At 45.4% G+C, this 12,377-nt stretch overlaps 1 protein-coding gene across 1 annotated transcript in view; it reads right to left on the bottom strand.

Moving 5' to 3' along the window:
• The window catches only part of FASN (fatty acid synthase), a 91,059-nt gene that overhangs the window by 24,684 nt on the left and 53,998 nt on the right, over positions 1 to 12,377 (bottom strand). The window contains exons 32-36 of the mRNA XM_073311577.2: positions 8,826 to 9,049; positions 8,329 to 8,530; positions 1,324 to 1,475; positions 599 to 690; positions 292 to 443 (exon numbers count right to left, since the gene is read on the bottom strand). Coding sequence (XP_073167678.1) covers positions 292 to 443; positions 599 to 690; positions 1,324 to 1,475; positions 8,329 to 8,530; positions 8,826 to 9,049 — 822 coding nt within the window. The remainder of the gene's footprint in view (positions 1 to 291; positions 444 to 598; positions 691 to 1,323; positions 1,476 to 8,328; positions 8,531 to 8,825; positions 9,050 to 12,377) is intronic.

Here is a 12,377-nt window from a genome sequence, read left to right as displayed (position 1 = left end):
GCTCAGGGACCAGGCAGGACTGTCCCGTGGGCCGGATGTGGCCCGCAGGCCGTAGTTTGCCCACCTCTGGTCTAGATGACCTATCAAAGACCCTTCCAGTCCTATGTTTCTAGGATTCTATGCTGATTGACAATCCACAGAGTACAAAGAGTGTGTGCATGAGCCAGAGAACGAGGGGGGAAGGAGCTCTGAGCATTCACATTTGCTCCAGAGAAGTGCATGAGATATCTTATTTTCTTCTGGTTGTTGATGGAGTGGGCATTATCTGTAGAAGAGGCCCTGCAATGTTACCTGGCAGCCCATCATGCCGTCGCTGCTCACAGATGCGCTCCATAGTAGAGTTGGCAAAACCATAGTTACTCTGCCCAACATTTCCTCTTCCACAGCTTATAGAGGAGAAAGCAACAAAATAGTCCAAGTCTGGACACTTTTCACGACTCACCCTATGAATGGAATAGAAAAAATTATATTAAATTAACAACTTGTTTTAAAAGGATCGTCCCCCTCTCGTGACAGTAACAAGTTGAGACCTTTCTGAATGTTATTGGCCTCTGGCCCCATTCAAGCACCCCACATTTATTCCTCCTATGACACCTACCAGTCCAGATGAAGGGTGCCTGCAAACTTGGGTTTGCTGACATCATGGAAGAATTCTGGAGACTGATTCTCTAGCATGGCATCTTTAAGGACCTGCAGGAGACAGAAGAAGTAACATCAATATCTCTCCGGTCTCTGCTCAGGTTGAGTCTAACCCTGCTGCAATTTCAACCTCAAAAATATGCACAAGCAGATTCTACATTAAGTTCTGGAACAAAAGATCCAGCCAAGATCTCCCAGAAATGTGTTCTGAATGTTGCTCTGTACAGAGATGCTGGAGAGGCACAGAAAGGTAATACCACGTAAGTTTTACACGTTTAAGCTGAAATATTACTAAGAACAAGAGAATCTCTTAGCTGAAGATGGTAAGGCCCTACCAGCCTCAACAAAAAGGCTTAATGTTGTCCTGGTCTCTCCAGGACTCCTACTGTGATGGTCTTCCTTAACTAGAAAGTGCAGGATAGGCCTTTTTTCGGCCCCAAGGGTCACTAGGAGCTGAACATACGGTCTCTGTAGTGCAACTACCCGAGGGAAACAAGACCCAGACTGAGGAAGTGAAAGAACAACAACTTCATGTTATCAAGCCTATTCCAGCCAACTGCACTTTGAAAGACAGAAAGGTTGCCTGAGCTGTCCCCCTGTTGACTTGGCCCTGTATGATCAATGCAGAAAGCACTTTTGCAGCTGTTCTGTCCTTTCTGAGTTCCAAGCATTTTTGTCACTCACCATCGCCAAATTGAAGATGCCCCCAACTGGTCCAAGCTGTAAAGCTTTTTCTATCAAGTGCTGCGTTCCTTCTAAAGTCCCAACATCACTGGTGGACACCAGGACCTGGACGCCCATCTCCTTCCACTCTCTGACTCGTTTAGCTTGATAACCTGCAAAAAAAAAAAAAAAAAAAAGGCTAGTTTGAGATTCATCATTCCAGACACACTAGGCCAGAGGTCAGCAAACTACGGCCCATGGGCCACATCCAGCCCACAGGACCATTGTGCCTGGCCCTTGAGCTCCCTGCAGGGGAGGCTAGCCCCTGGCCCCGCCCCTGCTGTCTCCCCTCCCCCGCAGCCTCAGCTCGCTATGCTGCCAGCTCTCTGGGCGGCGCGGCTGCGAGCTCCTGCCAGGCGGCGCGGCTGCCAGTTCTACTGCTGAGCGACATGGTAAGGGGGAAAGGAGTGGGGGGGTTGGATAAGGGACAGGGGATCCCTGGGGCAGTCAGGGGACAGGGAGCGGTTGGATAGGTGTGGGAGTCCCGGGGGGCCTGCCAGGGGACGGGGGTGTGGATAGGTGTCAGGGCAGTCAGGGGACAGGGAGCATGGGGGAGGTTGGATAGGAGGTGGGGTCCCGGAGGGGCGGTTAGTGGAGGGGGGGGGTCCCAGGAGGGGGTGGTCAGGGGACAAGGAGCAGGGGGCTTTGGATGGGTCAGGGATTCTGAGGGGGGCAATAGGGGGCAGGGGCCAGGCTGTTTGGGGAGGTACAGCCTTCCCTTCCCAGCCTTCCATACAGTTTTGGAACCCCGATGTGGCCCTCAGGCCAAAAAAGGTTTGCCCACCTCTGCTCTATGCCCTGGTGAAGCTCTGCTTCCTGCACTTCTCAGGTCATACTTACCCTGTCTAAGACAAACAGGAGCATTTAAACTAAAGCATTAGAACTCTGTCTTATGGTTGCAGACTGATTCAGTGTTCACTAACGGTTAGACAGACGACAGATTCAGTGTTCTTTTCCCCAACTGCCATCAGTTCACAGTGTGATCCAAGACATGTAACTTGGTGCTCCTGTATCCCTATCTTTAAGATGAAGACAATACTCCCTCTTCTAAATGCTGAGCATATTGGATGGAGATGCTATTTAAAATGTGGAATGCTTTCCTTGTGGTATAGTGTAGCCATAGCTCACAGGAAATAAGCTCCCTGAAAAGGAATCTAGCAACTTTCATTGTGGCCTTTGCACGAAAGCTCTTCCATGTTTCAGGTCCCACCACATACACCCTCTGGTAACAGTGTGTGCTCTCTCTCTGGGCAAGGCTGTAGATTTTACTTTATACAGAGCCAAAAACATGCCTTGTGCTTTGCAGACATAGGATGATATGGTTCCATAAAGGCGAAGCTTTGAAAAGGAAAGAATGAAGGCCAGGGGTAACAAGTCAGGAAGAAAGAAAAGGAGTACTTGTGGCACCGTAGAGACTAACCAATTTATTTGAGCATAAGCTTTCCTGAGCTACAGCTCACTTCATCGGCATCCGATGAAGTGAGCTGTAGCTCAGGAAAGCTTATGCTCAAATAAATTGGTTAGTCTCTACGGTGCCACAAGTACTCCTTTTCTTTTTGCGAATACAGACTAACACGGCTGCTACTCTGAAACAAGTCAGGAAGGAGTGTTCTACTGGATAGGCAGAGGGAGCCATACGAAAGAGGACATTACATGGAGAGGACAGTGAAGGAAGGAAATGAAGAAGGAGTTGTGAACAGAGGATGAGAAGACAGGTAGGCAGGAACAGAGTTATATATGATCTTGAAAGTGGGGACAAAGTCTGCTGCAGCAGTGAAGGGATTTGAAGAGGGGACGGACATGATAAGATCAGCAGGCAGGGTGGATTAATTTTCACAGCAGCACTTTGGACAAGGAAGGCAAGAGTGAAGGAGGTGGAAGAAAGAAAAAGGGTGCAGTAACTAAGGTGAGAGATGAAAAGTTGGACAAGATTTAAGGCAGTGGGATAGAAAGGAATGGATAGATTTTGGAATGGAGAAGTTGGCAGGAGTTAGCAACATTGAAGTTGGAGGACTGAGTTGGGGAGTCAAATGCCACCAAGTTTTGCATGCCTGCAGAACATGAAGAGTCGTGGGTTTGCCAATGGAAATAGAAAAAGTAGTAGTTTTTCCCATGTTGAGCCTGAGTCGGTGTCAGGACAGAGGAACACAAGACAAAGACAGGTGTGGATGAGGCAGATCTGAATCATTTAATTATTGGGTAATGTCACTCAGGGATATGAGCAAGAGGGAAAAAAAAGACAAATGACAGATCTCTGGGGAGGGGACAAGAGCTTGAGGGTTACTACCCCTGTATAATGGTTGGATAGGGAAGATGTACAGTCTTTGAAACTAAGAGAATGAATCATAGAATATCTGGGTTGGAAGGGACCTCAGGAGGTCATCTAGTCCAACCCCCTGCTCAAAGCAGGACCAATCCCCAATTAAATCATCCCAGCCAGGGCTTTGTCAAGCCTGACCTTAAAAACTTCTAAGGAAGGAGATTCTACCACCTCCCTAGGCAATACATTCCAGTGTTTCACCACCCTCCTAGTGAAAAAGTTTTTCCTAATATCCAACCTAAACCTCCCCCACTGCAACTTGAGACCATTACTCCTTGTCCTGTCCCCTTCTACCACTGAGAATAGTCTAGAACCATCCTCTTTGGAACCACCTCTCAGGTAGTTGAAAGCAGCTATCAAATCCCCCCTCATTCTTCTCTTCTGCAGACTAAACAATCCCAGTTCCCTCAGCCTCTCCTCATAAGTCATGTGTTCCAGACCCCTAATCATTTTTGTTGCCCTTCGCTGGACTCTCTCCAATTTATTCACATCCTTCTTGTAGTGTGGGGCCCAAAACTGGACACAGTACTCCAGATGAGGCCTCACCAATGTCGAATAGAGGGGGACGATCACGTCCCTCGATCTGCTCGCTATGCCCCTACTTATACATCCCAAAATGCCATTGGCCTTCTTGGCAACAAGGGCACACTGCTGACTCATATCCAGCTTCTCGTCCACTGTCACCCCTAGGTCCTTTTCCACAGAACTGCTGCCTAGCCATTCGGTCCCTAGTCTGTAGCTCTGCATTGGGTTCTTCCGTCCTAAGTGCAGGACCCTGCACTTATCCTTATTGAACCTCATCAGATTTCTTTTGGCCCAATCCTCCAATTTGTCTAGGTCCCTCTGTATCCTATCCCTGCCCTCCAACGTATTTACCACTCCTCCCAGTTTAGTATCATCCGCAAATTTGCTGAGTGTGCAATCCACACCATCCTCCAGATCATTTATGAAGATATTGAACAAAACCGACCCCAGGACCGACCCCTGGGGCACTCCACTTGACACCGGCTGCCAACTAGACATGGAGCCATTGATCACTACCCGTTGAGCCCGACAATCTAGCCAACTTTCTACCCACCTTATAGTGCATTCATCCAGCCCACACTTTAACTTGCTGACAAGAATACTGTGGGAGACCGTGTCAAAAGCTTTGCTAAAGTCAAGAAACAATACATCCACTGCTTTCCCTTCATCCACAGAACCAGTAATCTCATCACAGAAGGTGATTAGATTAGATTAGTCAGGCATGACCTTCCCTTGGTGAATCCATGCTGACTGTTCCTGATCACTTTCCTCTCATGTAAGTGCTTCAGGATTGATTCTTTGAGGACCTGCTCCATGATTTTTCCGGGGACTGAGGTGTGGCTGACTGGCCTGTAGTTCCCAGGATCCTCCTTCTTCCCTTTTTTAAAGATTGGCACTACATTAGCCTTTTTCCAGTCACCTGGGACTTCCCCCGTTCGCCACGAGTTTTCAAAGATAAGGGCCAATGGCTCTGCAATCACAGCCACCAATTCCTTTAGCATTCTCGGATGCAACTTGTCCGGCCCCATGGACTTGTGCACGTCCAGCTTTTCTAAATAGTCCCATACCACCTCTTTCTCCACAGAGGGCTGGCCATCTATTCCCCATGTTGTGATGCCCAGCGCAGCAGTCTGGGAGCTGACCTTATTTGTGAAGACAGAGGCAAAAAAAGCATTGAGTACATTAGCTTTTTCCACATCCTCTGTCACTAGGTTGCCTCCCTCATTCATTAAGGGGCCCACACTTTCCTTGGCTTTCTTCTTGTTGCCAACATACCTGAAGAAACCCTTCTTGTTACTCTTGACATCACTCGCTAGCTGCAGCTCCAGGTACGATTTGGCCCTCCTGATTTCATTCCTACATGCCCGAGCAATATTTTTATACTCCTCCCTGGTCGTATGTCTAACCTTCCACTTCTTGTAAGCTTCTTTTTTATGTTTAAGATCCGCTAGGATTTCACTGTTAAGCCAAGCTGGTCGCCTGCCATATTTACTATTCTTTCGACACATCGGGATGGTTTGTCCCTGTAACCTCAACAGGGATTCCTTGAAATACAGCCAGCTCTCCTGGACTCCTTTCCCCTTCATGTTAGTCCCCCAGGGGATCCTACCCATCTGTTCCCTGAGGGAGTCGAAGTCTGCTTTCCTGAAGTCCAGGGTCCGAATCCTGCTGCTTACCTTTCTTCACTGTGTCAGGATCCTGAACTCAACTAACTCATGGTCACTGCCTCCCAGATTCCCATCTACTTTCATGAGAATCTCTAGATGGAGGATAGGGAGACTTTGTAAAGGAAGGAGTCATTGGGGACTTGAGTAAAGACAGTTTCAGTAGAGTGGAAAGGTAGAAGCCAGATTGTACAGGGCACCCTTTTAAGTATATCAGAATCAGGCTTTCTGCTAAACAACCAGAGGGCCACAGGACAATCGAGATGCTAAAGGAGCACTTGAGGACGATAAACCCATTGCGGAGAAGCTAAATGAATTCTTTGTATCGGTCTTCATGGTTGAGGATGTGAGGGAGATTCCCAAACCTGAGCCATTCTTTTTAGGTGACAAATCTGAGGAACTGTCCCAGACTGAGGTGTCATTAGAGGAGGTTTTAGAACAAATTGATAAACTAAACAGTAATAAATCACCAGGACCAGATGATATTCATCCAAGAGTTCTGAAGGAACTCAAATGTGAAATTGCAAAACTACTAACTGTAGTCTGTAACCTATCATTTAAATCAGCTTCTGTTCCAAATAACTGAAGGATAGCTAATGTGACGCCAATTTTTAAAAACGGCTCCAGAGGCGATCCTGGTAATTACAGGCCGGTAAGCGTGACTTCAGTACCAGGCAAACTGGTTGAAACTATAGTAAAGAACAAAATTGTCAGACACATCGATGAATATAACTTGTTGGGGAAGAATCAACAGAGTTTTTGTAAAAGGAAATCATGCCTCACCAATCTGCTAGAATTCTTTGAGGGGGGGTCAACAAGCACGTGGATCCAGTGGATACAGTGTACTTAAATTTTCAGAAAGCCTTTGACAAGGTCCCTCACCAAAGGCTCTTAAGCAAAGTAAGCGGTCATGGGATAAGAGGGAAGGTCCTCTCATGGACTGGTAACTGGTTAAAAGACAGGAAACAAAGGGTAGGAATAAATGGTCAGTTTTCAGAACGGGGAGAGGTAAATAGTGGTGTCTCCCAGGGCTCTGTACTGGGACAAGTCCTATTCAACATATTCATAAATGGTCTGGAAAAAAGGGGTAAAAACAGTGAGGTGTCAAAATTTGCAGATGATACAAAACTACTCAAGATAGTTAAGTCCCATGCAGACTGCAAAGAGCTACAAAAGGATCTCTCAAAACTGGATGACGGGGCAACAAAATGGCAGATGAAATTCAATGTTGATAAATGCAAAGTAATGCACATTGGAAAACATAATCCCAACTATACATATAAAATGATGAGGTCCAAATTAGCTGTTACCACTCAAGAAAGAGATCTTGGAGTCATTGTGGATAGTTTTCTGAAAACCTCCACTCAATGTGCAGCGGCAGTCAAAAAAGAAAACAGAATGTTGGGAATACTTAAGAAAGGGATAAATAAGACAGAAAATCTCATATTGCCTTTATATAAATCCATGGTATGCCCACATCTTGAATACTGCATGCAGGTGCGGTAGCCTCATCTCAAAAATAATAATAATAGGAATTAGAAAAGGGCAACAAAAATGATTTAGGGATATGGAACGGCTTCCGTATGGGAAGAGATTAATAAGACTGGGACTTTTCATCTTGAAAAAGAGACGACTAAGGGGGGATATGATTGAGGTCTATAAAATCATGACTGGTGTGGAGAAAAAAAAAAAAATAAGTGTTATTTATTCCTTCTCATAACACAAGAACTAGGGGTTACCAAATGAAATTAATAGGCAGCAGGTTTAACAAACAAACAAAAGGAAGTATTTCTTCACACAATGCACAGTCAACCTGTGGAACTCTGCCAGAGGATGTTGTGAAGGTCAAGACTATAACAGAGTTCAAAAAAGAACTAGATAAATTCAATGGCTATTAGCCAGGATGGGCAAGGATGGTGTCCCTAGCCTCTGTTTGCCGAAGTTGGGAATGGGCAACAGGGAATGGATCACTTGATGATTTACCTGTTCATTCCCTCTGGGGCACCTGGCATTGGCCACTGTCGGAAGACAGGATACTGGGCTAGATGGACTTTTGGTCTGACCCAGTATGGCTGTTTTTATGTAATATGTGAGGCTGAGAGCATGTATTAACGAAGAAGCATAGGCAGCAAAAGGAGAAAGTCCACTGAAGAAATTCAAAGGCAAAGGAAACGCAAGAGATGATGTACAAGATGGAAGAGGAGGCCGGGTCAAGAGATTTATCTTGGAATACTGGAGACTATAGCATGTTTAAAGGGAGAGGGAAAGGAAACAGATGGGACAGTGTGCTGGTCCAGGAAACTGGATGATCAGAGGGACATGGGAAGTGAGCTCTACTTTGTGCCTCAAATTTTTGTTAGCGGACTACAATCTGAAACATTAACTATGGGCACAATCATGAGACCACAACTCCTGGTCTCCATTCTCCCCACCCCTTATTTTAGGTTATCCTCTTACCAGATCGTATGCCAGAACGAGATGTCAGTACAAGCTTCTGAGCGCCTCTTTCAACCAGCCACTGAGCCAATTCCAGACCAAAGCCACCTAGGCCTCCTGTAATGATGTAGGACTTTGTAGGTGGGCAGGAAGTTCGGGAGATGGCGGCGAGTCTGACAGGCTCAATCTCCCTCACAGAAAATTCCTTCTCTTCCTCTTGGACCTTCCAACAGTCAGACAACAACAATTAAGTAGAAGAGGAAATAGGTCACACCTCTTTGGATCCAGAACCAAGGGCTCTAGAGCATTAGATGTGTCAACTGGCTGAGTTGGCAATATTGTGAGCTATGGGGTTAATGGATTCCTTCTCTCTCTCCTTCCCAGCTATGCTGCTCTAGTTAGGGAATTTCAACCTCACTACACATAGCCCATTTTTCTGTATGCAGTTCATACACACAGGATTCCTGGGTCAGGATGACAGATGTAGAAGAGAAGCCAAGGCCTACAGGTGTCATTACCTTGATCATAACTTTGCCAATGTGTTTTCCTTGTGCCATGAACCTGAAGGCAGCTTCTACCTCCTCTCTGTTGAAGATCGTAGTCCTCAGGGGTTTTACCACACCATCTCTTATACCGGTCTTCAGCAGGTCTGACACTTCCTCCCACTCCTGGTTTCCCTCTTCAAATATGGCATCTAGCAGGATTCCATGAAATGCTACATTCTTCAGGAAAAGGGCCATTCCTAGAGGAAGAAACATGGTTAGCACACCATACTGCTGCAGTTTCTTGTCAAATTAAATTTCTTAGCTTCCAAAACCATTTGCTTGTCTCCATGCTAGTCAGAGATGTGTGAGTATAGGGCATAACAGTTACAAAGCAACAGGGACAGTCACAAAGCAAAATCATGGAGCAGGTGCTCAAGGAATCAATTCTGAAGCACTTATAGGAGAGGAAAGTGATCAAGAACAGTCAGCATGGATTCACCAAGGGCAAGTCATGCCTGACTAATCTAATTGCCTTCTATGACGAGATAACTGGCTCTGTGGATGAAGGGAAAGCAGTGGACGTGTTGTTCCTTGACTTTAGCAAAGCTTTTGACACGGTCTCCCACAGTATTCTTGTCAGCAAGTTAAAGAAGTATGGGCTGGATGAATGCACTATAAAGTGGGTAGAAAGTTGGCTAGATTGTCGGGCTCAACGGGTAGTGATCAATGGCTTCATGTCTAGTTGGCAGCCAGTATCAAGTGGAGTGCCCCAAGGGTCAGTCCTGGGGCCGGTTTTGTTCAATATCTTCATAAATGATCTGGAGGATGGTGTGGATTGCACCCTCAACAAGTTTGCAGACAAACTAAACTGGGAGGAGTGGTAGATACGTTGGAGGGTAGGGATAGGATACAGAGGGACCTAGACAAATTGGAGGATTGGGCCAAAAGAAATCTGATGAGGTTCAACAAGGACAAGTGCAGAGTCCTGCACTTAGGATGGAAGAATCCAATGCACTGCTACAGACTAGGGACTGCATGGCTAGGCAGCAGTTCTGCAGAAAAGGACCTAGGGGTTACAGTGGACGAGAAGCTGGCTATGAGTCAACAGTGTGCCCTTGTTGCCAAGAAGGCCAATGGCATTTTGGGATGTAGAAGTAGGGGCACTGCCAGCAGATCGAGGGACGTGATCGTTCCCCTCTATTCGACATTGGTGAGGCCTCATCTGGAGTACGGTGTCCAGTTTTGGGCCCCACACTACAAGAAGGATGTGGAAAAATTGGAAAACATCCAGAAGAGAGCAACAAAAATGAGTAGGGGACTGGAACACATGACTTATGAGGAGAGGCTGAGGGAACTGGGATTGTTTAGTCTACAGATGAATGAGGGGGGATTTGATGGATGCTTTCAACTACCTGAAAGGGGGTTCCAAAGAGGATGGATCTAGACTATTCTCAATGGTAGCGGATGACAGGACAAGGAGTAATGGTCTCAAGTTGCAGTGGGGGAGATTTAGCTTGGATATTAGGAAAAACTTTTTCACTAGGAGGGTGGTGAAACACTGGAATGCGTTACCTAGGGAAGTGGTGGAATCTCCTTCCTTAGACGTTTTTAAGGTCAGGCTTGACAAAGCCCTGGCTGGGATGATTTAGTTGGGGATCGGTCCTGCTTTGAGCAGGGGGTTGGACTAGATGACCTCCTGAGGTCCCTTCCAACCCTGATATTCTATGATTCTAGGGAAAAAGTTAATAAAGCAGTTATTTTTCTAAAGGCTTGTCTTCACTACTGAGGTAAGCTGACCTAAGTTATGCTACTCCAGCTACATTATTCATGTAGCTGGAGTAGACATAGCTTAGATCGACTTACCCTGGTATCTTCACTGCGCTGCGTTGACAGGAGATGCTCTCTGGTCAAGACTTCCCTTACTCCTCTCGGAGAGGTGGAGTACCAAGGTCGACCAGAGAGCGTTCTGCCATCGATTTAGTGGGTCTTCACTAAACCCGCTAAATTGACCTTGCTGCATCGATCTCCCCATGGTGAAGACAAGCCCTAAGAACTAAAAATCTACTCAACTTAATTAACACTACATGAGCAAGGGTGCTCTGTAAGGAAGAGAGACTAGTTCACCAGAAGCTCCACCCACACAAGTCACTAGCAAGGATATTAGTTACAAACATTATTTTATCAGGACAAACTATAAATGGCTGATCAGTTATCCTGAGAGCAGAAGCAACTAATGAGAGCTGAATCATAGAATGTACAGAAGTAAAAGCACTTTTAATCTTCCTGTCCATCTCTACAGTGGATTCTTCCCTGTTGGACACTTTCTAGTTCTTTATCTTGACAAGTTTTAAAAGATCCAAACAATGGGGCTGTCACCACTTCCCGTAAGCAACTATTCCACAGCCTGCTACAGCCCGTCACCAGGAAGTTTTTCCTAATAGTTAGTTAGTCTAGGTTTCCCTTTTCCTAATGGGTATACCCTATGCTATAGCCTTAAGTAATTCCTCTCTATCCTTAGTTCTATCCCTGACTCACATGGACAGTGTAAATCATTTAACCAAGCTAAACAGACCTTTTTTTCCTCACGTCAGTCCCTACAGCCCCATGACCACTTCAGTTGCTGTTCTTGGAGATCCAGCCAATTTGGCCTTATCTTTGTAGCAATGAGATGCCCAGAACTGAATAGAATATTCCAGGTGTGATCAACACAACACCTCCATCATTTCCTTGCTCTGTGAAGTCTTTGCAATGCAGCCCAAAATTTCATCATCTTTTTGTTGCCATATCATATTGCTAACCCATGTCAAGTCTCTTTTTGCATTACAGCTTCCCAGGATTTTGATTCCCACTCACCCCAGATGTATTAGCTTCATTTTTCCAAGCTGAATTATATTGTTATTTTCTGCCATGTTTCTAATGTCTCTAGGTCCCTTTGGATCATTTCTGTCCTCACTTGTGTTTGCAGCGCCTCCTAATTTAACATCATTGGTAAGTTTCATTAACATTTTATTTACAGTTTATAAATGATCTTCAAGATCATTAAGGATGATGTTAAGACTTGACCTAACACATATACGCCAACTCCGTCATAGTTATAAACCTGTTTTTTATTGTTAGTATTGCAGTAATGCCTAGAGGGCCCTGATTGGGGCTCACTGTGGTAGGCCCTGTACAAACATCTGATGAATAGAAAATCCCTGCCCTAAAGAGCTTAAAATCCAAATATAAATGATGAGAAATAAATGGATACAAACATACAGGGGAGCTACACTGTACAGAGATAATTAGGATTGTGTAATAAGCAATGGTCATATCACACCAGTGGCCTAACCACTGTCAAGTGTTTTGTAGGCATTATGGCACAGGTTGGTTTTAAAAAGAGGACTTTAAGAAGGATAACTTTGTGGCTTTACACATATTTATGGGGAGCTTCTCCCATGCAAGAATCACGGCACAGGAGTTTGCATGAAGGTACTTGTTGGAAAAAATTGATAAATGATCAGTGATGAATGTATCATTGCAAAGTTAATGGTTTTGCTTGGTACACATGCCTTTTAAAGCTCTGACAACGTTCATATTGTGGGA

Source organism: Lepidochelys kempii, chromosome 14, assembly GCF_965140285.1.
Source record: "Lepidochelys kempii isolate rLepKem1 chromosome 14, rLepKem1.hap1, whole genome shotgun sequence".
NCBI lineage: Eukaryota > Metazoa > Chordata > Testudines > Cheloniidae > Lepidochelys > Lepidochelys kempii.
This window is presented reverse-complemented; position numbering and strand designations above follow the sequence as displayed.